Consider the following 25,521-nt stretch of genomic DNA (forward strand, 5'->3'; position numbering starts at 1 on the left):
ATTTTATGAAGTATACAGAGGGATACGTATCATAGTTACACATCTTACAGTAATAATATGTAGCCTACAGTTTAGAGGAGAAAAGATGCACTGCCAAAGTCTCAGTCTAAATTTACCACAGCTTTCAGTTCTTAAATGACCCAAAAGTCCATTCATCTTTAATGAGCCGCTTATTTATTATTGTTGCCATTTGAACAAGTCTTGCATGGGGAAAGCCCCGGCTATTTTGGAACATTTCAAAGGGAATGGATGTGGGCAATAGAAGCCGTTCCTCATTACAGTTTATGGGAGGAACTTGACATTGAGATTAGCTATGGTCAGTTCTCTTCCCAGAGAGCTCTCTCCAGCGGGGTTGCCAGTTGTGAATAAAATCCAAACTTTAAATTGAATTAAAATGAGCAGTAAATGTAAAATGAATTAATAAATTAGATATTGTATTTTGTGAATCATTTGGTGTTTCATAAGAGTAGTTTTATTCAGAAGGGTTTCCCAAAAGACTGAAAGACTACAACATTTCCAGATAAAGAGATTTAGTTTGCAACTGGCAACACGCTATGCAGGGGCTGGTGCTGTATAGCGCCGCCGCACCAGCGAGAAGAGTCGAAAACAGGGCAGATGGTTTGTGTGGACATTACTGGGATAGCGCCAGAGTTTTAGGTTGGGAAATCGGGAGACTGGAGATAGAGATGCGTTTCCCTTACAGAAGAGCCACTCTCTACAGGTTTTCCTCTTGAATCCGGACAAAGCCTTCTATGCCTAAAACTCCCAGCTTTTTAGATGACTTATTTGGATAGTTGGACAGTCTTTTCAAATAACAGTCAGAGAATGAAGTAAAACGCATTCATTTTCGAGAGTGCTGTATCAGTTAACTTGTTAACTTGTGGATGTTAAAATGCTGTGTGCACTTGGAGTGTATAACTGATATGCAAAGAAATTCCAGAAGCGCAAAGTCAGTGGTGTGGTGATTTGGAGAGCTGAACTTGGAGGTTTGGAATAACAGTTTCTAATACCCGGAATGATTTTTAGGAATTGCTGACTCCGTCAATGAGTGGCTAGTTTATTATGTTTTCCTGTCTGCGTTTTCATGCAGCTGTCATGTTGATAACAGGCTGGTGAAGTAGGGTTTTGGGTTATCTGATGTTCCACTGCGAAAACTAAAGGCATGCTTTGAAACACAACACTAAAGTGTTTGCCTCTCTCTTGCACTACATTTTTTACTGCGCTGTAATGTATTTTTTATTTACTGAAAACAAATGTTCTAAATAGGCATACAGGTCCCATGTACACTATTGGATATTTATCACTCTGTCAGATTGTTCATTGTAATTGACAGCTTCCCATAATGCGGGGAGAGTTTGTTCTGGGTCTGTTCCTGCTCTGTCTGCTAGCGTGGGCAGGACACGCAGACAAACAGACCCATCTCAAACGGATGCCCATACTCAACAACGGGCGTCTGCAGCCGAGCACAGCCGACAGAAAGCACACTGTTGGTGGTGGAGGGACCTCCCGCCCTGGACCCAGCTCAGCCTCGGTGCCCACCGGTCTCAGCGCTAGGCGCGGGGAGGACATGCAGGCAGACCAGGCCTCTGTTCCTCGGGCCAGGACTGGGGCTGGACAAGGCAGAAGAGGTGGAGCGCTGGCAGGGGCAGTAGGGAGGAGGGCAGCCGGGCAGCGTGTTCCCCTCCAGCCTGTCATGCTTCAGGATGAAGGCGCTCTCCGGGTGAGGACCAGACAGAACCGCATACCAAGCAGTGCAGGCTCCCCTAACCTCTTGGCGAGCTTTGCAGGGAAAAACCGAATTCTGGTGATTTCTGCCCCGCACAACTCAGACGGTTACTACCGGCTAATGATGACACTGCTGAAGCCAGACGTGTACTGTGAGCTGGCGGAGCGGCATGTGCAGCAGATCGTGATATTCCACCAGGAGGGGGAGATGGGTGGGAAGGTGAGGCGGATCACCAGAGAGGGGAAGGTGATGGAGGAACCTTTGGACACAGCGCTCATCCCCCGCCTCATGACCTTCCTCAAACTGGAGAAAGGTAAAGGCATGGTCCTATCTGAAAACTATCCCCTACTCCTTCAGTGTTGGCAGATCTGTCACTCCTGTTCATCATTGATACGTTTGTATATGACAAATGAAAAATGTCCTTCCTTTTGCACATTACATATTCGAATAACATTATTGTTTAGCATAGGATCTTGAGGAACTCCGATACTTTCAAGCATCTTTAAAACTACAGAAGTGTTCAGTATTAATATGTGATAACAATAAAACAGAATAGATGAACCGGAATGGCATTTACTGTCACAGGTGCCCAAAATGAACAATATAAAAGCCATGCCCTTATTAAGCAACATCTCTTCTGATCTGAGCCACTTGGTCATATCTCAATCACAGGAGGTTGGTGGCAACTTAATTGGGGAGGGTGGGCTCATGGTAATGGATGGAGCGGAATAGGTTGAATGGTATCAAATACATCAAACAGTTGGTTACCATGTGGTTAATACCATTCCATTTACTCCGTTCCAGTCATTATTATGAGCCATCCTCCCCTCAACAGCCTCCTGTGATCTCAATAACCCAGCACCAATAACCCAGCACCCATTATCAATACCCCAGCAGTTTTAACAAAACTAACCAACTTAGTGACACAACGCCAACAACCCAGCAATGAACCATCACTATTCTGGTCACACCTGTCCTAGTCCATTCAAACCTGTCACCTGTTTGATGTGGGGGTTACAGGGGTGTGTGGTGTTGGCTATTTGCATGTTTGCTGCATGTGATATGCTGAAAAGCAGTGAACATTAAAATTAAATTGTAAGGGTAACAACATAAATCTGAGTCTTTCCAGGTAAGTTTGGGATGCTTGGTGAGATTGTCTCCTTTCTGCATGTTGATTGTGGCCAAAGCCATGAAAGATAGACTCTTTTATTCAGTAAACGTAATCTCTTATTTGTCATCCTGTCCTGTCCAGGTAAGTTTGGAATGGTACTTCTGAGGAAAACCCTCCAGGTGGAGGAGAGGTACCCCTATCCAGTCAGGCTGGAGGCCATGTACGAGGTCATCGACAAGGCACCAATGAGGAAGCTGGAGAAGATCCGACAGAAGGGATTCGTCCAGAAGTGTAAAGGGGCGGGAGTAGAGGGGCAGGTGGAGGAGGGGGGTGGAGACTCAGGGACGGTAGTGGAAACAGGTGGACAGGTAGACCCACTCCCAGAGAGGAAGCCGGTGAGGAAGCCAATGAGGAGACCCACGACAACCACCACTGTTGCCACAACAACAACGAGGCCAACAACAACTACCACAGTGACAACTACCACAACTATGCGACCCACAAGGACCACGACAAAAGCCACCACGACAAAAGCCACCACGACAAAAGCCACCACGACAAAAGCCACCACGACAAAAGCCACCACGACAAAAGCCACCACGACAACCACACCAAAACCCACAACAACCACGACTAAACAGACTACAACGACCACAACTAAACAGACTACAACCACACGTCAGACCACCACTGCTACTACCACCTCTACCCAGAGACCCACAAAAGCCCAGACCACCCCTGACTGGCTGCCTGCCCCCAGGACCACGGCTGAGCCATATTACTATAACCGCAGAGGCAGGGAGAGGGACAGGTACCCAGCCAAGACCACCCCGTCTGGGGACAACCGAACAGACAAGGAGGGGAAGGACCACAATGGCCGTCAGCAGGCAGAAGTGGTACCCACACAGCACAAACCCACCAAGGGCAAACCTACCAAGAGGAAGAATGAGATGGTATGCCGTGGACTTATCACATTTCACTTATTACATTGCTGTTGAGATAGAATGTTGCATCAGGCTTGATTTTGGTGATCAATGAAGTATTCTCCTCCTCTCCTCTCCTCTCCTCTCCTCTCCTCTCCTCTCCTCTCCTCTCCTCTCCTCTCCTCTCCTCTCCTCTCCTCTCCTCTCATCCAGGTGTTAAATAATGAGTATGAGGAGAAGTATGAATCTGGCCGGCCCACCGTCAGCGACCCAGAGACACAGACAGAGGTCAACACAGAGGTCAGCCCAGCCAAGAGGGGCAAGGGAAAACATGACAATACTGAGAAGAAGAAGAAAAAAAAGAAGGGCAAACCAGACAAGGCCGCCAAGAGGGACAAAGCAGAGAGGAGAGGAGCGAAGGCAGGGAAGGAGGGCAAAAACAATGGAAAGAAGAACGGAAAGAAGGTGTCGAAGAATCCTGAGAAAGAGGAGTACTACAAACCCACCAAGAAGCCTCCGCTTCCTAGGGGATCCCTGGCGTCCTTCCTGGACTACTTTGAGAACAGGAGACGACTCGTGGTAAGTGGTTTCCTTCCTGGACTACTTTGAGAACAGGAGACGACTCGTGGTAAGTGGTTTCCTTCCTGGACTACTTTGAGAACAGGAGACGACTCGTGGTAAGTGGTTTCCTTCCTGGACTACTTTGAGAACAGGAGACGACTCGTGGTAAGTGGTTTCCTTCCTGGACTACTTTGAGAACAAGAGACGACTTGTGGTAAGTGGTTTCCTTCCTGGACTACTTTGAGAACAAGAGACGACTCGTGGTAAGAAAAGTGTTTCCCCTTGTTTCTGGGTGTGGCACCAGGATCCCCAGAGAAACCGTCAGGACTACAAATGCACCACTGAAACAAATAGAAGACTTTAGAGAACTAATGAAGCAATATATGGGATATTGTAACTAATAACAAAAATACATTTGATATAAATCCAATTTGTTCCACATCCCAAGAACATATCACAGCCACAATACAATAGCAGCAATAGCACACAATCAGAAACGTCATAGCACTGACATAAGCACTGTAGTAAACTGCCTAGCACTGACTTAACAGCTTTACAGTACAGGCAGACTGTATAGTTGTGTTGTTATAGATTGGAGTACAGCCTTTCAAGAATTTGATCATAGGAGTGCAGCCAAGGGCAGGGTGGGAAATACAGTCCTCATCCTCTCCCTCCCCGCTGTCTAATGTAAACACAAACTCAACAGCGGTGTGTGTGTGCTGGCGTGCGAGTGCGTGCATGCATGTGTGTGTAACCCGGTCTAACCCAGTCTTTATTTCTCTGTGTGTGTGTGTCTCCAGATCATAACAGCCCCCAGTGAGGAGAGCAGTATGTACCTGCAACAGAAAGATGAATACCTGGAGACGGTGTGTGAGATGGCCATTAGGAAAGTCTCCATCATCACCATCTTTGGCTCGCTCACCAACTCCACCATGAAGATAGACCACTACCAGCTGGGTAAGTACATTACACCATCATACCACTACAGACAGGGTCAACACCACCATCTTAAAACCTCTTACATCTAGATGTTCCGCTAGCGGAACACCTGCTCCAATATCCAATGATAGGCGTGGCGCGAAATACAAACTCCTCGAAAATCCGAAAACTTCCATTTTTCAAACATATGACTATTTTACACCATTTTAAAGACAAGGCTCTCCTTTATCTAACCACACTGTCCGATTTCAAAAAGGCTTTACAGCGAAAGCAAAACATTAGATTATGTCAGCAGAGTACCCAGCCAGAAATAATCAGACACCCATTTTTCAAGCTAGCATATAATGTCACAAAAACCAAAACCACAGCTAAATGCAGCACTAACCTTTGATGATCTTCATCAGATGACACTCCTAGGACATTATGTTATACAATACATGCATGTTTTGTTCAATCAAGTTCATATTTATATCAAAAAACAGCTTTTTACATTAGCATGTGACATTCAGAACTAGCATTCCCACCGAACACTTACGGTGAATTTACTAAATTACTCACGATAAACGTTCACAAAAAACATAACAATTATTTTAAGTATTATAGATACAGAACTCCTTTATGCAATCACGGTGTCTGATTTTAAAATAGCTTTTCGGTGAAAGCACATTTTGCAATATTCTGAGTAGATAGCCCGCCATCATGGCTAGACACCCACCAAGTTTGGTACTCACCAAACTCAGATTTACTATAAGAAAAATTTGATTACCTTTGCTGTTCTTCGTCGGAATGCACTCCCAGGACTTCTACTTCAATAACAAATGTTGGTTTGGTTCCAAATAATCCATAGTTATATCCAAATAGCGTCGTTTTGTTGTGCGTTCAAGACACTATCCGAAGGGTAACGAAGGGTGACACGCCCGACGCGTTTCGTGACAAAAAAATATTCCATTACCGTACTTTGAAGCATGTCAAACGCTGTTTAAAATCAATTTTTATGCGATATTTTCTCGTAAAAAAGCGATAATATTCCGACCGGGAGTCGTTGTTTTCGTTCAAAGACTGAAAATGTAAACATGGAGTCGTCTCGTGCACGCGTGCGCCAGTCTCATTGTTCTCAGATCGACCACTTACCAAATGCGCTACTGTTTTTCAGCCATGGCCTGCAAAGTCATCATTCAACGTTCTGGCGCCTTCTGAGAGCCTATGGGAGCGTTAGAAAATGTCACGTTACAGCAGAGATCCCCTGTTTTGGATATAGATGATCAAGAAGGCCAAGGAATGGTCAGAGAGGGCGCTTCCTGTTTGGAATCTTAGGTTTTGGCCTGCCAAATGAGTTCTGTTATACTCACAGTCACCATTCAAACAGTTTTAGAAACTTTGGAGTGTTTTCTATCCAAAGCTAATAATAATAATATATGCATATTCTAGTTTCTGGGCAGGAGTAATAATCAGATTAAATCGGGTATGTTTTTTATCCGGACGTGAAAATACTGCCCCCTATCCATAACAAGTTAATGTGGTGTCAAATGGTTCGGTGAATGGAGGTGAATGGGGCACTATAAACATTGAATGGTAAACAGTACACAGAAAGCATGTAAGACATGGAAGGGTTTCACAAAGACAGGGTCCGGGTCAGGATGAGATGACAGGGTCCGGTTCAGGCGGAGAAGACATGGTCTGTGTCAGGAGGAGAACACAGGGTCCGGGTCAGGAGGAGAAGACAGGGTCTGTGTCAGGAGGAGAAGACAGGGTCTGTGTCAGGAGGAGAAGACAGGGTCTGTGTCAGGAGGAGAAGACAGGGTCCGGGTCAGGAGGAGAAGACAGGGTCTGTGTCAGGAGGAGAACACAGGGTCCGGGTCAGGAGGAGAAGACAGGGTCTGTGTCAGGAGGAGAACACAGGGTCTGGGTCAGGAGGAGAACACAGGGTCTGGGTCAGGAGGAGAAGACAGGGTCCGGGTCAGGAGGAGAAGACAGGGTCTGTGTCAGGAGGAGAACACAGGGTCTGGGTCAGGAGGAGAAGACAGGGTCCGGGTTAGGAAGAGAAGACAGGGTCCGGGTCAGGAGGAGAAGACAAGGTCCGGGTCAGGAGGAGAAGACAGGGTCTGGGTCAAGAGGAGAAGACAGGGTCTGGGTCAGGAGGAGAACACAGGGTCTGTGTCAGTAGGAGAAGACAGGGTCCGGGTCAGGAGGAGAACACAGGGTCTGTGTCAGGAGGAGAAGACAGGGTCTGTGTCAGGAGGAGAAGACAGGGTCTGTGTCAGGAAGGGAAGACAGGGTCTGTGTCAGGAGGAGAACACATGGTCTGGGTCAGGAGGAGAAGACAGGGTCTGTGTCAGGAGGAGAACACAGGGTCTGGGTCAGGAGGAGAAGACAGGGTCTGTGTCAGGAGGAGAAGACAGGGTCTGTGTCAGGAGGAGAAGACAGGGTCTGTGTCAGGAGGAGAAGACAGGGTCTGGGTCAGGAGGAGAACACAGGGTCTGGGTCAGGAGGAGAAGACAGGGTCCGGGTTAGGAGGAGAAGACAGGGTCCGGGTCAGGAGGAGAAGACAGGGTCCGGGTCAGGAGGAGAAGACTGGGTCTGTGTCAGGAGGAGAACACAGGGTCTGTGTCAGGAGGAGAACACAGGGTCTGTGTCAGGAGGAGAAGACAGGGTCTGTGTCAGGAGGAGAAGACAGGGTCTGGGTCAGGAGGAGAAGACAGGGTCTGTGTCAGGAGGAGAACACCGGGTCTGTGTCAGGAGGAGAACACAGGGTCTGGGTCAGGAGGAGAAGACAGGGTCTGTGTCAGGAGGAGAAGACAGGGTCTGTGTCAGGAGGAGAAGACAGGGTCTGTGTCAGGAGGAGAAGACAGGGTCTGTGTCAGGAGGAGAAGACAGGGTCTGGGTCAGGAGGAGAAGACAGGGTCTGTGTCAGGAGGAGAACACCGGGTCTGTGTCAGGAGGAGAACACAGGGTCTGGGTCAGGAGGAGAAGACAGGGTCTGTGTCAGGAGGAGAAGACAGGGTCTGTGTCAGGAGGAGAAGACAGGGTCTGGGTCAGGGTCAGGAGGAGAAGACAGGGTCCGGGTCAGGAGGAGAAGACAGGGTCCGGGTCAGGAGGAGAAGACAGGGTCTGGGTCAGGAGGAGAAGACAGGGTCTGGGTCAGGGTCAGGAGGAGAAGACAGGGTCCGGGTCAGGAGGAGAAGACAGGGTCTGGGTCAGGAGGAGAAGACAGGGTCCGGGTCAGGAGGAGAAGACAGGGTCCGGGTCAGGAGGAGAAGACAGGGTCCGTGTCAGGAGGAGAAGACAGGGTCTGTGTCAGTAGGAGAAGACAGGGTCTGGGTCAGGAGGAGAAGACAGGGTCCGGGTCAGAAGGAGAAGACAGGGTCCGGGTCAGGAGGAGAAGACAGGGTCCGGGTCAGGAGGAGAAGACAGGGTCTGGGTCAGGAGGAGAAGACAAACGTTCTGGTTATACTGGTTAGATCATTCTGGTTTAGTGTCTTCCTGGTGATACTGAGCAATTCCACTGTAACAGACTGATGCTGAGACTCAGATTGTTTTACTTTAAAATATGTGCCAAACATAAACCAATGATTGCAAAGTTAAACAATCCGTACAGGGACTACTTTTAAAAATGTCCACTGAATATTTGACCAAAAAAATGTTTTACTTGAAGAACAGTGCAGATGCAACGTTTGATAACTGAATGGCAACACAAACAGCACAAACTGTTGTTCTGTTACCAAACTTTGCATCTGCACTGTTCTTCAAGTACATGTATTTGTAAAATATTCAGCCCTACTAAAATTCTTGTCTTAGATATCCTCTCCACTTTTACACATTTCCTCTGTTGTAGTCCTTCATATTCCCTAACTTACATGCTGAGTTCCAGATGGAAACTGAATAAGGACTTGTGACTGTTGTATCCTTATTTCACCCCTCCTGTCTTAAACTGAAGGATTCCAGGTGTTTTTACAGTGTCTGCACCACAGAGGCTCAAACCATAACGCTGAACATACTGGTTATGATGAAAATGTGACATCGTGACAGCGGCAAATACCTCTGGCTCCCAGAGATGAGAAGTAATGGCGTTTACTATCTCATACCAGATGTGTGCTTAGTTGATTGGCCTCTGTATGTCACTGTAGACTACAGTAGGCAGTTACAGGAAACTAACTGTGGGATCATTGACAGGAAATGAGCAAACCACACGCTCAGGTTGGAACCCATGTCTTATTGGGCCAACCATGGCTGAAAATGAAAGTGGAAATAAGCAGATCTGGATTCATCTTTAACTAAGCCTGGTGATAGGACTGAGCAAGTGAAACTGATAGGGTACTTATACTGAGAGGAAAGACAGGCTGAAGCAGTGAGAACTTATCTTAATTAAGCTTCTGAGGTAATCCTTCAGGGTCTATTGAAGCACCCATTGGTCAATCTAAGAGACATAATAAAAAAAATCCCCATCAAAATCTGTCAGTTTAAGCTAGAGATGTCTGTTTATGCATGCATCTCATTCCCAAAAATAAGGGGTTAAAATATGTGTCCAAAAAACACATGCCGACCGTATTACCTCCCAAGAGAATTCTCTTCAGGTTATAGTCACAGCCGTGTATATTCCCTCTCTAGCCGATACCACAACGGCCCTCAAGGATCTACACAGGACTTTATGCAAATTGGACACCACATATCCTGAAGCCACATATATTGTAGCTGGAGATTTTATTAAAACAAATTTTAGGAAAACGCTACCGAAGTTCTATCAACACATTAACTGTAGTATTCGCGCTGGGAAAACACTCAACCACTGCTATTCTCTCTTGCGGGAAGCCTACAAGGCCCTCCCCAGCCCCCCCTTCGGCAAATCAGATCACGACTCCATTTTGCTCCTCCCTTCACATAGGCAGAAACTCAAACAGGAAGTACTCATGCTCAGGTTTATTCAATGTTGGTCTGACCAATCAGAATCCATGCTTAAAGATTGTTTTGATCATGTGAACTGAGATATGTTCTGGGTAGCCTCGGAGAATAACATTGATGTATACACGAACATGGTGACTGAGAACATTGGGATGTCTATAAGGGATGTTGTTCCTACTGTGACTATTAAAACTTACCCAAACCAGATAGGACTCAACACTTCTTTTCCTTAGAAACCATGTACCTACAGATATACTGTATATAATCCACAGCTGTCTTTAATATGAGGTGATGATAGAAGACCACAGCTGTCTTCAGTATGAGGTGATGATAGAAGAGCACAGCTGTCTTTAACATGAGCTGATGATAGAAGACCACAGCTGTCTTCAGTATGAGGTGATGATAGAAGACCACAGCTGTTTTCAGTATGAGGTGATGATAGAAGACCACAGCTGTCTTCAGTATGAGGTGATGACAGAAGACCACAGCTGTAGTTGTACTATGCTTTGTTTTTGTTGTTGTTTCAGCTTCCTTACCTGAAAATGCACTCTTATGCACAATCAAAAAAATTGTTGACTCTTTCTTCATTTTCTCTCTCTGTCTCTCTCTCTCATTCCTCCCCTCTCAGAGAATGATAAGCCTATGAAAGGTCTTCGTCAGGAGGATCTGGTGAACCAGGATGTGATTACAGAGCTGAGGAAGGAGTTCAGTATGACCTTCAACCACTTCTACATGGTCGTCACTGACACTGACATGAGATTCAAGGTGGGGTTACCAATACAATTAGGAATTAGAACAATAATTTCATAGGATTTCTTTGGGGTTAACTCTCTGTATATCAGTATCTCTTTCATTCTCTCTCTGTATCTCTCTCTCTGTGTATCTCTCTCTCTGTATCTCTCTGTCTATCTCCATATCTGTCTCTTTCTCTTTATCCTGTTAGGGCTAGGGGGCAGTATTTACACGGCCGGATAAAAAACGTACCCGATTTAATCTGGTTACTACTCCTGCCCAGTAACTAGAATATGCATATAATTATTGGCTTTGGATAGAAAACACCCTAAAGTTTCTAAAACTGTTTGAATGGTGTCTGTGAGTATAACAGAACTCATATGGCAGGCAAAAACCTGAGAAGATTTCATGCAGGAAGTGGCCTGTCTGACAAGGAGTCGTTCTTCTTGTCTCTGTTTATTGAAGAGTGTGGATCTTAGCTGTAACGTGACACTTCCTACGTCTTCCATAGGCTCTCAGAGCCCGGGAAAAAGCTGAATGATATCGAGGCAGCCCCAGGCTGAAACACATTATCGCCTTTGCCAAGTGGCCGATAAGAGGACAAAGGAATTAGGCGCGTGCCCGAGTTGACCCCGTGCTGTATTTTCTTTCGGCTGTTTACCTAATTGCAGATTCCCGGTCGGAATATTATCGCTTTTTTACGAGAAAAATGGCATAAAAATTGATTTTAAACAGCGGTTGACATGCTTCGAAGTACGGTAATGAAATATTTAGAAATCTTTTGTCACGAAATGCACCGTGCGCGTGACCCTTATTTACCATTGGGATAGTGTCTTGAACGCACGAACAAAACGTCGCTGTTGGAACATAACTATGGATTATTTGGGACCAAACCAACATTTGTTATTGAAGTAGAAGTCCTGGGAGTGCATTCTGACGAAGAACAGGAAAGGTAATACAACTTTTCTAATAGTAAATCGGAGTTTGGTGAAGGCTAAACTTGGTGGGTGACTAAATAGCTAGCCCTGTGATGCCGGGCTATCTACTTAGAATATTGCAAAATGTGCTTTCACCGAAAAGCTATTTTAAAATCGGACATATCGAGTGCATAGAGGAGTTCTGTATCTATAATTCTTAAAATGATTGTTATGCTTTTTGTGAACGTTTATCGTGAGTAATTTAGTAAATTGTTAGTAAATTCATCGGAAGTTTGAGGGGGGTATGCTAGTTCTGACCGTCACATGCTAATGTAAAAAGTTGTTTTTTGATATAAATATGAACTTGATTGAACAAAACATGCATGTATTGTATAACATAATGTCCTAGGTGTGTCATCTGATGAAGATCATCAAAGGTTAGTGCTGCATTTAGCTGTCTTCTGTGTTTTTGTGACATTATATGCTAGCTTGAAAAATGGGTGTCTGATTATTTCTGGCTGGGTACTCTGCTGACATAATCTAATGTTTTGCTTTCGTTGTAAAGCCTTTTTGAAATCGGACAGTGTGGTTAGATTAACGAGAGTCTTGTCTTTAAATAGCTGTAAAATAGTCATATATTTGAGAAATTGAAGTAATAGCATTTCTAAGGTATTTGAAAATCGCGCCACAGGATTCAACTGGCTGTTATGTAGGTGGGACGATTTGGTGCCACCTGCCCTAGAGAGGTTAACTCTCTCTCTCTCTGTGTATCTCTCTCTCTGTATCTCTCTCTCTCTTTCTCTGTATCTCTCTCTCTCTTTCTCTGTATCTCTCTCTCTTTCTCTGTATCTCTCTCTCTCTTTCTCTGTATCTCTCTCTCTGTATATCTCTTTCTCTGTATCTCTCTTTCTCATTCTCTATCAGTCTGTCTCTCTCTCACATCTCTCTCTCTCTGTATCTCTCTCTCTCTGTATATCACTCTTTATCTGTATCTCTCTTTCTCATTCTCTGTATCGCACTCTCTCTCTCTCTGTATCTCCGTATCGCTCTCTTTCTCTATATCTCTCTATCTCTGTATATCTCTTTATCTGTATCTCTCTTTCTCATTCTCTATCAGTCTGTCTCTCTCTCACATCTCTCTCTCTCTATATCTCTCTATCTCTGTATATCACTCTTTATCTGTATCTCTCTTTCTCATTCTCTGTATCGCACTCTCTCTCTCTGTATCTCTCTCTCTCTCTCTGTATCTCTCTCTCTCTCTCTGTATCTCTCTCTCTCTCTCTCTGTATCTCTCTCTCTTTCTCTGTATCTCCGTATCGCTCTCTTTCTCTGTACCTCTCTCTCTGTATATCACTCTTTATCTGTATCTCTCTCTCTGTCTCTGTATCTCTCTCTCTCTCTCTCTGTATCTCTCTCTCTCTGTATCTCTCTCTCTGTATATCACTCTTTATCTGTATCTCTCTTTCTCATTCTCTGTATCTCTCTCTCTCTGTATCTCTCTCTGTATCTCTCGCTCTCTCCATATCTCTCTCTCTGTATCTCTCTTTCTCTGTATCTCTCTGTATCTCTCGCTCTCTCTCTCTCTCTTTCTCTGTATCTCTCTCTCTCTCTGTATATCTCTCTCTCTGTTTATCTCTCTTTCTCTGTATCTCTCGCTCTCTCTCTCTGTATATCTCTCTTTTTCTCTATATCTCTCCTTCTCTGTTTCTCTCTCTCTGTATATCTCTCCTTCTCTGTTTCTCTCTTTTTCCTAATAGATATGCTTAATTTAGCTCATCTGGTGCACTGATTGTCGGTACTTATGGGACCATTCCATTTAGACCTATAGCCTGTACTCAACCCAACCGTCTTGCCAAGTGAACTACATGGAGCACTCACACCTAACCTCTGTTGAGCCCATTAGACCAATACTCATGTTGGTTGACCAGCCTTCACCATACTGTAAACATCCTGCAGTGATCAAATACTGGTTCAATTCACACAACATGACCTTCTCATAACAGCAGTGTGGGTGTGTAAATCGGCAGGCTGTTTTAAGGCATATTAAACAAAGACTCCAGTGTTTAACTAACCCTTTACTGCTGTCAGTACAGACAGGAAAAGTCTATTACAGACAGCAGGAAAGTATATTACAGGGTGTGGGTATGAGAGAGATGGGGCGTGTGCCCTATAAAATACCATATTTTATGCTGGGATCCCTGCTATTCCTAAAAAATAAGCTGCATGGTGGAATTTATCACGTTCTGAACTGAGTTGTGTTGAACCATATGGCCCACTGTGTTGACCCCCATGGCCCACCGTGTTGAACCCCATGCCCCACTGTGTTGAACCCCATGGCCCACCGTGTTGAACCCCATGCCCCACCGTGTTGAACCCCATGGCCCACCGTGTTGAACCCCATGGCCCACCGTGTTGAACCCCATGTCCACTGTGTTGAACCCCATGGCCCACTGTGTTGAACCCCATGGCCCACTGTGTTGAACCCCATGGCCCACTGTGTTGAACCCCATGGCCCACCGTGGTGAACCCCATGCCCCACCGTGTTGAACCCCATGGCCCACCGTGTTGCACCCCATGGCCCACCGTGTTGCACCCCATGTCCACCGTGTTGAACCCCATGGCCCGCTGTGTTGAACCCCATGGCCCACCGTGTTGAACCCCATGGCCCACCGTGTTGAACCCCATGGCCCACTGTGTTGAACCCCATGGCCCACTGTGTTGAACCCCATGGCCCGCTGTGTTGAACCCCATGGCCCACCGTGTTGAACCCCATGGCCCACTGTGTTGAACCCCATGGCCCACTGTGTTGAACCCCATGGCCCGCTGTGTTGAACCCCATGGCCCGCTGCTCTGGATGTGCTTCTCAGAAATATGCAGAGAATGCCTGTGAAGTCACAGAAAACTGGAACACATTGCTCAGTCTCTTGGAATACAGGATACAGGGTTTTCGAGGGTTTTCTAGTAATACTGGAATCATTATAACTTAGGAATAGCATTTCTTACATTTCTCTCCTGACCACTAGAATAATACACTCAAATCCTTCAATGGTTGGTTACGTTTTTGGCCCACTGACTTGATGATGTGTGTCCCTCCAACAGCAATCCTATGAGGTTCCCATTGCCATGAAGGCTGTGTTCGATTACGTCGACACCTTCACCTCTCGCATCAGAGAGATGGAACAGCAGAAGAGAGATGGAGTGGCCTGCAAGAAGGAGGACAAACCAAGATCACTGGAGAACTTCCTTTCCAGGTAAAGTGTGTGTGTGTGTGTGTGTGTGTGTGTGTGTGTGTGTGTGTGTGTGTGTGTGTGTGTGTGTGTGTGTGTGTGTGTGTGTGTGTGTGTGTGTGTGTGTGTCTCAAGCCTATGGCTGTGGCTGGGAACGGCTGGAATCTGAAACAGACATTTTGCTCCATAGCCAGTGGGAATATTGCCTCATTCTGCCAGGTAGGGATCTGGCTGAGGAGTGGTCAGAATTGACAGGTGGCCATGTCAACATTAATATTAACACTAATCACCCATATGTAAAAAAATCTCTTTGGATAAATGTGTCTGTTAAATGAATATTCTATTTCCAGTATTGTAGGACACCTTGGTCTTGGATTGATTGACTATGGTCCCGTATATACACTACATGACCAACAGTATGTCGACACCTGGTGGTCGAACATCTCATTCCAAAATCATAGGCATTAATATGAAGTTGGTCCCCCCTTTGCTGCTATAACAGCCTCCACTCTTCTGGGAAGGCTTTCCACTAGATGTTGGAACATTGCTGCAGGGACTTGCTTCCATTCAGCCACAAGAGCATTAGTGAGTTCGGGCACTGATTTTGGGCGATTAGGCTTGGCTCGCAGTCGGCATTCTAATTTGTCCCAAAGATGTTCGATGGGGTTGAGGTCAGGGCTCTGTGCAGGCCAGTCAAGTTCTTTCACACCGATCTTGAAAAAATCATTTCTGTATGGACCTCACTTTGTGCACGGGGGCATTGTCATGCTGAAACCAAAAAGGGCCTTCCTCAAACTGTTGCCACAAAGTTGGAAGCACAGAATCGTCTACAATGTCCTTGTATGCTGTAGCATTAAGATTTCCCTTCACTGGAACTAAGAAGCCTAGCCCAAACCATGAAAAACAGCCCCAAACCATTATTCCGTAATAAACCAAACTTTATAGTTGGCACTATGTATTCAAGCAGGTAGCGTTCTCCTGGCATCCGCTAAACCCAGATTCGTCCGTCAGATTGCCAGATGGTGAAGCGTGATTCATCACTCTGGATAACTTGTTTCCAGTGCAGAGTCCAGTGGCAGCGAGCTTTACACAACTCCAGCCGACACTTGGCATTGCGCATGGTGATCTAAGGCTTGTGTGCGGCTGCTCGGCCATGGAAACCTATTTCATGAAGCTCTCGACGAACAGTTATTGTGCTGACGTTGCTTCCAGAGGCAGTTTGGAACTCGGTAGTGAGTGTTTTAACTGAGGACAGCGCCACGCACTTCAGCACTCAGTGGTCTCGTTCTGTCAACTTGTGTGGCCTACCACTTTGCGGCTGACTCTTTGTAGCTCCTAGACATTTCCACTTTACAATAACGGAACTTACAGTTGACCGGGGCAGCCCTAGCAGGGCAGGAATTTGACGAACTGACCTGTTGGAAAATTGGCACCCTATGACCATGCCAGGTTGAAAGTCACTGAGCTCTTTAGTAAGGTCATTCTACTGCCAATGTTTGTCTATGTAGATTGCATAGATGTGTGATCGATTTTATACACCTGTCACAAACGGGTCTGGCTGAAATAGCCAAATCCACTAATTTGAAAGGGGTCCACATACTTTTATATATTTACAGTACCAGTCAAAAGTTTGGACACACCTACTCATTCAAGGCTTTTTCTCTATTTTACTATTTTCTACATTGTAGAATATTAGTGAAGACATCATAACTATGAAATAACATAAATGCAATCATGTAGTAACCAAAAAAGTGTTAAACAAATAAAAGTGTTAAAAATATATTTGAGATTTAAAATTCTTCAAAGTAGCCACCCTTTGCCTTGATAACAGCTTTGCATACCCTTGGCATTCTCTCAACCAGCTTCATAAGGTAGTCACCTGGAAGACATTTCAATGAACAGGTGTGCCTTGTTAAAAAGTTCATTTGTGGAATTTCTTTCCTTCTTAACGTGTGTGAGCCAATCAGTTGTGTTGTGACAATGTAGGGGTGGTATTCAGACGATAGCCCTATTTGGTAAAATACCAAGTCCATAGTTCATTAGAGTCACCAGCCTCAGAAATTGCCGTCCAAATAAATGCTTCACAGAGTTCAAGTAACAGACACATCTGAACATCAACTGTTCAGAGGAGACTACGTGAATCAGGCCTTCATGGTCTAATTGCTGCAAAGAAACCACTACTAAAGGACACCAATAAGAATAAGAGACTTGCTTGGGCCAAGAAACACAAGCAATGGACATTAGACATGTTGAAATCTGTCCTTTGGTCAGATGAGTCCAAATTGGAAATTGTTGGTTCCAACCGCCGTGTCTTTGTGAGACACAGAGTAGGTGAACGGATGATCTCCGCATGTGTGGTTCCCACTGTGAAGCATGGAGGAGGAGGTGTGATGGTGTGGGGATGCTTGCTGGTGACACTGTCTGTAATTTATTTAGAATTCAAGGCACACTTAACCAGCATGGCTACCATATGACCCAAAACACACCTCCAGGCTGTGCAAGGGCTATTTGACCAAGGGGAGTAATGGAGTGCTGCTTCAGATGACCTGGCCTCCACAATCACCCGACCTCAACCCATTTGAGATGGTTTGGGATGAATTGGACCTCAGAGTGAAGGAAAAGCAGCCAACAAGCCAGCATATGTAGGAACTCCTTCAATACTGTTGGAAAAGCATTCCTCATGAAGCTGGTTGAGAGAATGCCAAGAGTGTGCAAAGGGAGGCTACTTCGAAGAAAATATTTTTGTATATCTTTAACACTTTTTTGGTTACTACTTGATTCCATATGTGTTATTTCATAGTTTTGATGTCATCACTATTATTCTACAATGTAGAATATAGTAAAAATGAAGAAAATTCCTTGAATGAGTATGTGTGTCCAAAGTTTTGACTGGTGCTGTGTATTGTATTTAACTGAAATGTTTTAACCAGATTGACTGTGGTTTGTTGCCATGGAGACTAAATTCCAGTCTAATGACCGTGACCCACAGTGTTCAGACAGGAAATGACTTCCCACTGGGCAAAAACTGGTTGAGTCAACTTTGTTCCACATCAATTTAAAATAAAAAAGTTATATGTGATGACGTTGAATCAACGTGGAAAACTGATTGTAGAGTCATCAACGTGAAGAAATTTTGTCTTTTTTTCACATAACTTGTTACCGAAATACAATGACATGGTGACATGTTTTGTTGATTTCACGTTGAATTCACATTAGTTGACAACGCAACCAGATGTAAATCAAAACTAGACGTTGAAATGATGTCAGTGCCCAGTGGGTTGGTTGTTGATTCTAATAACAGTGACTCACAGTGTTAATACAGGAAGTGACTCAGTTCAAGTCTTGAGGAAGATCCTTGTAGGATCTTTAAATACGTAAGATTGATGACATCACCGTATAGTTAATCCTACTGCATCTCATCCTCATCCGTCTTTGGGTTCTCAGGTTCCGTTGGAGGCGTCGCCTATTTGTAATCTCCGCCCCCAACGATGAGGAATGGGCCTATCAGCAGCAGCTTCACGCCCTGACCAGCCAAGCCTGCAACCTGGGTGAGTATTAGAAGGAATCATTGAGTTATTACCATATTTACCATATTTATCCTATCCTTTCAGATCAACAGGAAGACACGTTTTTTCTGAACCAGGCCATAAACTGCTCACACGCACACAGGCACACATGCACACACACACACAAACTGGGCAGTTGTCAAATCAGAGCCATCCACTAGCAGCGTGCTGCCAGCAGTATCATCTGGGCTCTGTGTGGATCGTCCCGTGGTCTCACCAGGGCCTCTGGAAAACTTGTAGCGAGGACACACTTTCCACACCACTTTTGATTTTGTTTGATAAAATATATTGACTGAAATATATTGACACTGTAATTTATCAATAAACACAATAGCTGACATAGACTGAGTTCATTTTTAATTAAGGCCTACGGTTGCATAGGGCGGGACTACACGATGCAAACCTGAATAAAGCAAGCTCAGCCATTATACTGTACAATTATTTTGCTTTCTCTGTGTTTGTGTATAGGAACCCCCCTAGTCCTTCCTTAAAATATAATTCATATGAACAAGAACAAGGTTGCTGTAGTTTTAACAGGATTTTCATCCTTCCCATGGTAAGGAGTTTTTCCAGGATTTTTTTTTTTAAACCCTGTGACCTGATCTGAAAAATTCTGGTTCCATCATTACCAATATTAAACCTTTTAACAACAAATGAATCATGTCAGACCGTATAGCGTCAGGAGTTTTGCCAGTCTGGGACTTGTTGTGCCACCTATGGTACACACACAACAGATGTAAATCAACACACACACACACACACACACACACACACACACACACACACACACACACACACACACACACACACACACACACACACACACACACACACACACAACATACACCCCTCAGAAAAGGTTCATGGAAGTGTAACTCCCTACTCCTCTACCAGTTCTGTAGTCTCAGATCAAAGACTGTGATCCCCTCCTCTGTTTCTCTTGGCTAGGGGTGTGTGTGTGTGTGTGTGTGTGTGTGTGTGTGTGTGTGTGTGTGTGTTCAAACCTGGCCTCTCTGATAAACAAGACTTCTCCTAGCTGCTGACTCTGCTTTGGGTTCGTACCGCGGTATTCAGCTCTTGGCTCTCACCTTAGAGAGCAGTGTTTTCATGTGGTTACTGTGGCTTTTCTGTCTTCAGAACAACCAGCTGTCTGGCTCAGCAGGACACAAGTCCTTCACATTCCCTCTCCATTATCACGACTAACTCACAGATGGTTCTAATCAGGAACGACCGCATCCACATATTGAATAAATACGTTTAGAGATGAATATGAAACAAGTGGTTGAATTATATCCGTTTTGGGGGAGTCTCCGACTTTGATCCTTGAGATCAAGGTCTTCTCTCTGGGCCCTTACTTAGCTGAATCAGGTGTGTGTTATTGCAGGAGGTTGGATCAAAACCCTGCACACTCAGTAGCGCTACAGGTTTCTCACTTACTAAAGAGCACCTTCAATCTACAAATATTTCCTATCCAATCAACGCCTCCCTTCCTTATTGTTTACAGGTTGAAGAACCCTGACTTAGATGCTCAATAGGAGACGTTTGACTTTGCGTTGTAAGTTGTTGTTGTTGGGTATTTTGTTGTTCTAATGTGCTACTACGACCTCTCTGTTGTGTGTTTGTCTGTATGGTGGTGGTTTCCATGGTGACCCAGGCCTGAGACACATCTCTATCCTGAAGCTGGTTGGCATGGAGGCAGTGGACCAGGGAGGAGTCCTAGAGCTCTATCCAATCAACGGTGAGAACCCTGTTGTCTCCACAGCGCCTATGTGTATCATACTTCATACAGGAAATGGCTGTGAAGATGAAACAAAACAGGAAACACATGGAGGGTAAATGGGCTGTGTTATGTTTTGTTCTTCAGTTAATACACCCATGCTGTTGAATGTCTGATGTTGTTTAATTGTCACAGCAGGCAGGTAGCTCAACTTTAGCCCTAACTCCTGCTGTCTCCCCCAGTCCAAGTCCCTATAGCCCAGCCTCAGCCCTAACTCCTGCTGTCTCCCCCAGTCCAAGTCCCTATAGCCCAGCCTCAGGCCTAACTCCTGCTGTCTCCCCCAGTCCACATCCCTATAGCCCAGCCTCAGGCCTAACTCCTGCTGTCTCCCCCAGTCCACATCCCTATAGCCCAGACTCAGCCCTAATTCCTGCTGTCTCCCCCAGTCCAAGTCCCTATAGCCCAGACTCATCCCTAATTCCTGCTGTCTCCCCCAGTCCAAGTCCCTATAGCCCAGCCTCAGGCCTAACTCCTGCTGTCTCCCCAGGTCCACATCCCTATAGCCCAGCCTCAGGCCTAACTCCTGCTGTCTCCCCCAGTCCAAGTCCCTATAGCCCAGCCTCAGCCCTAACTCCTGCTGTCTCCCCCAGTCCAAGTCCCTATAGCCCAGCCTTGTTTATTTATTCTCTCCATGCTACCAGATACACGTTTTGATATTTCCTCTGTGGTATGGGGCTCAACCTCAAAAACATGTTGGTGCTGCTACCTAGACCACACCATCAACACAAACACATACAGCCCTCCATCCATACACCCCTCACAGAGCTAGGACAGAGAGGTGGGGCTGGGGCAGAGCTGGGACAGAGAGGTGGGGCTGGGGCAGAGAACTGGGGCAGAGAGGTGGAGCTGGGGTAGAGAGCTGGGGCAGAGAGGTGGGGCTTGGGTAGAGAGCTGGGGCAGAGAGGTGGAGCTGGGGCAGAGATGAGGCTGGGGCAGAGCTGGGGCTGGGGCAGAGGGGTGGGGCTTGGGCAGAGCTGGGGCTGTGGTGGAGAGCTGGGACAGAGAGGTGGGGCTGGGGCAGAGAGCTGTGGCAGAGCTGGGGCTGGGGCAGAGAGGTGGGACAGAGAGGTGGGGCTGGGGCAGAGAGCTGTGGCAGAGAGCTGTGGCTGGGGTAGAGAGCTGGGGCAGAGAGGTGGAGCTGGGGCAGAGCTGGGGCTGGGGCAGAGAGCTGGGACAGTGGCAGAGAGGTGGGGCTGGGGCGGAGCTGGGTCTGGGGCAGAGAGCTGGGACAGTGGCAGAGAGGTGGGGCTGGGGCGGAGCTGGGTCTGGGGCAGAGAGCTGGGACAGTGGCAGAGAGGTGGAGCTGGGGCAGAGCTGGGGCTGGGGCAGAGAGGTGGGGCAGAGAGGTGGGGCTTGGGTAGAGAGCTGGGGCAGAGAGGTGGAGCTGGGGCAGAGATGAGGCAGGGGCAGAGAGCTGGGACAGAGAGGGTGGGCTGGGGCAGAGCTGGGACAGAGAGGTGGGGCTGGGGCATAGAGGTGGGGCTGGGGCAGAGAACTGGGGCAGAGAGGTGGGGCTTGGGTAGAGAGCTGGGGTAGAGAGGTGGAGCTGGGGCAGAGATGAGGCTGGGGCAGAGCTGGGGCTGGGGCAGAGAGCTGTGGCAGAGCTTGGGCTGGGGCAGAGAGGTGGGGCTGGGACAGAGAGCTGGGACAGAGAGGTGGGGCTGGGGCAGAGAGCTGGGGCAGAGAGGTGGAGCTGGGGCAGAGCTGGGGTTGGGGCAGAGAGCTGGGACAGAGAGGTGGGGCTGGGGCAGAGAGCTGTGGCAGAGAGCTGGGGCTGGGGTAGAGAGCTGGGGCAGAGAGGTGGACCTGGGGCAGAGCTGGGGCTGGGGCAGAGAGGTGGGGCAGAGAGCTGGGGCTGTGGCAGAGAGGTGGGGCTGGGGCAGAGCTGGGGCTGGGGCAGAGAGCAGGGTCTGGGGTAGAGAGCTGGGGCAGAGAGGTGGGGCTGGGGCAGAGCTGGGGCAGGGGAGAGAGCTGGGACAGAGAGGTGGGGCTGGGACAGAGCTGGGGCAGGGGCAGAGAGCTCGGACAGAGAGCTGGGGCTGGGGCAGAGAGCTGGGACAGAGAGGTGGGGCTGGGGCAGAGAGCTGTGGCAGAGAGGTGGGGCTGGGGCAGAGAACTGGGGCAGAGAGGTGGAGCTGGGGTAGAGAGCTGGGGCAGAGAGGTGGGGCTGGGGCAGAGCTGGTGCTGGAGCAGAGAGCTGGGGCTGGGGCAGAGCTGGGGCTGGGGCTGGGGCGGAGCTGGGGCTGGGGCAGAGAGGTGGGGCTGGGGCAGAGAGCTGTGGCAGAGAGGTGGGGCTGGGGCAGAGAGCTGTGGCAGAGAGGTGGGGCTGGGGCAGAGAGCTGTGGCAGAGAGCTGGGGCTGGGGCAGAGAGGTGGGGCAGAGAGGTGGAGCTGGGGTAGAGAGCTGGGGCAGAGAGGTGGGGCTGGGGCAGAGCTGGGGCTGGAGCAGAGAGCTGGGGCTGGGGCAGAGCTGGGGCTGGGGCGGAGCTGGGGCTGGAGCAGAGAGCTGGGGCTGGGGCAGAGCTGGGGCTGGGGCGGAGCTGGGGCCGGGGCAGAGAGGTGGGGCTGGGGCAGAGTGGGGCTGTGGCGGAGAGCTGGGACAGAGAGGTGGGGCTGGGGCAGAGAGCTGTGGCAGAGAGCTGGGGCTGGGGCAGAGAGGTGGGGCAGAGAGGTGGAGCTTGGGTAGAGAGCTGGGGCAGAGATGTGGGGCTTGGGTAGAGAGCTGGGGCAGAGAGGTGGAGCTGGGGCAGAGATGAGGCTTGGGCAGAGCTGGGGCTGGGGCAGAGAGCTGGGACAGAGAGGTGGGGCTGGGGCAGAGAGCTGTGGCAGAGAGCTGGGTCTGGGGTAGAGAGCTGGGGCAGAGAGGTGGGGCTGGGGCAGCTTGGCCTAATTCCTTCTTTCTCTTGAGCCGGGCAGCTTGGCCGTGGAGCGAGTATGCCTCTCTGCCTCTTCAGTCAAAGACATCAATCGTACCAAAGTATATTGACTGACCCCTATCCATCTCTCTCTCCTCCTTCCAGGCAGCGCCACGGTGGAGCGTGAGGGCCTCTCGGCCACCCTGGTCAAAGACATCCGCAACTACTTCCAGATCAGCCCAGAGTACTTCTCAATGCTGCTGGTGGGAAAGGACGGCAACGTCAAGTCGTGGTACCCGAGCCCCATGTGGTCCATGGCCATCATCTACGACCTGGTGGACTCTATGCAGCTCCGCAGGCAGGAGATGGCCATCCAGCAGTCACTGGGCATGCGCTGCCCTGAAGACGAGTACGGAGGCTACGGGTACCATCACCACGGCTACGATGGTTACCAGGACGGCTATCACCAGGGATACGGTTACTAAAAGGGGTGTCGATAGTCTATAAGCAATGATATGGTTACTAAGCGGTGTGTTACTTAATCTCAAATCAATCTCTTTTGCCTTTATCCATGTATGCTTCTTGATGGCCCTTTGTAGATTCAAATGGATCAGATCGGTGTAAGCAGTAAGGTATGGCTCTACCTAGCCCCATAGTAGTCTAGATGGGCTTTCCACCATGTTCCTTGTACTTAGCCACTGGTTTCGGATCTGTAGGCATTAATTAAGAAGTTCTTAGGGATAGGGGTTGGTTTTCAATTGGTCATGCGTGTGCATGGGAGTGGGGCATGAGTATAACCTTTGTCTCACCTCCTGAATGGCGGTTTCTGTTTTCAGGAAGTTTATGGAGGGTTAAATGGTCTAGGTGTTAGCTCTGTGCTTCCTGGTTCTAGAATGAAATAGAGAAGGATTGGATAGTGATGTCATCAATCTCTGTCTAATCCTTCTCTATATCAGTCTTGTTCTTTTGTATTAAGAATTACAATCAACAGTTGTTTTACATTTCACGTGTTCCGTCTACTACATTTCCATTCTTGACCAAATGTACATGTTCACTTTCACAGTCCTGGACCTTATTGTAGATAAAAGGGTAAGGATGAGTCAAACATTTTGTTTGTATTGGATGTCTGTTTTTAACTTGTGGCTATAAGTCTGTTTCTGCAATGAACTTTCAACTTCATTTATGTTTTGTAATTTTCCTGTTGTTACATATTGTTCTTATTCATACTCTATTGTACATGAGAGACGGAGTCTCTGTTGTACTGTATATTTATGACAAATAAAGCTTTGTTTCCTGACAACACTTTTCTCAGAGTTTTAATACAAACTATATCTCAGAACTTTGTATTGTAGTCAAAAGTTCTTTAGGTGCAGTGTAACAATTTATTATGTTACACCGCCCCCTGTTGATTCAAGTTGAACAATACAGATTGAACAATACAGACCAACAGAACGGAAAAATACAGTCAGCAACTAAAACAAAATGCGTCAATTTGGTAATCTATTGACTATTTTGTGTGAGAAACTGAGCACTGCTGATTAAGGGCTTGTAAGTAAGCATTTCACAGTAAGGTCGACACTTTTTTGCATTCGGCGCATGTGACAAATAAAGTGTGATTTGATTTATAAAATGATATTACTGATAACCATATCATATCCACTCCACAAGAAGCTTTCTGTGAATACATGGCAGAAGTGTCAATTCTATGGGACAATAAGTATGTATAGGAGAGTAAAAAGACCGTTGAACACTTGTAGTTTCTATAGCTGTGGGTTTCTGTAACCTACTAGGGAAGGCAGTTGGTTCCTGTGTGTACTGTAAACCACAACCTTACATGTTCTACCATCATGTCATCAAATACGTTTCTCTGAATGTAACCCTGTGACCAGAGTTAATCACATGGGCCTTGCGTGCTTACTGTATGGTCTGTGTGAGGTTACTGTATGGTCTGTGTGAGGTTACTGTATGGTCTGTGTGAGGTTACTGTATGGTCTGTGTGAGGTTACTGTATGGTCTGTGTGAGGTTACTGTATGGTCTGTGTGAGGTTACTATATGGTCTGTGTGAGGTTACTGTATGGCCTGTGTGAGGTTACTGTATGGTCTGTGTGAGGTTACTGTATGGTCTGTGTGAGGTTACTGTATGGTCTGTGTGAGGTTACTATATGGTCTGTGTGAGGTTACTGTATGGCCTGTGTGAGGTTACTGTATGGTCTGTGTGAGGTTACTATATGGTCTGTGTGAGGTTACTGTATGGTCTGTGTGAGGTTACTGTATGGTCTGTGTGAGGTTAC

General features: G+C 47.1%; 1 protein-coding gene across 1 annotated transcript; it reads left to right on the forward strand.

The window, feature by feature from the left end:
* Positions 1-571: 571 nt before the first annotated feature.
* Positions 572-24,529, forward strand: LOC115161313 (coiled-coil domain-containing protein 80). The gene is made up of 9 exons (XM_029712199.1): positions 572-2,039; positions 2,979-3,790; positions 3,974-4,339; positions 5,122-5,278; positions 10,785-10,921; positions 14,905-15,056; positions 18,477-18,580; positions 20,253-20,336; positions 23,395-24,529. Exons 1-9 carry the CDS (start codon positions 1,343-1,345, stop codon positions 23,712-23,714), a joined length of 2,829 nt encoding a protein of 942 aa, XP_029568059.1. The 5' UTR covers positions 572-1,342; the 3' UTR covers positions 23,715-24,529.
* The last annotated feature ends 992 nt before the right edge of the window (positions 24,530-25,521 follow it).

Source organism: Salmo trutta, chromosome 24 (genome assembly GCF_901001165.1).
Source record: "Salmo trutta chromosome 24, fSalTru1.1, whole genome shotgun sequence".
In the NCBI taxonomy this organism is placed as follows: Eukaryota; Metazoa; Chordata; class Actinopteri; order Salmoniformes; family Salmonidae; genus Salmo; species Salmo trutta.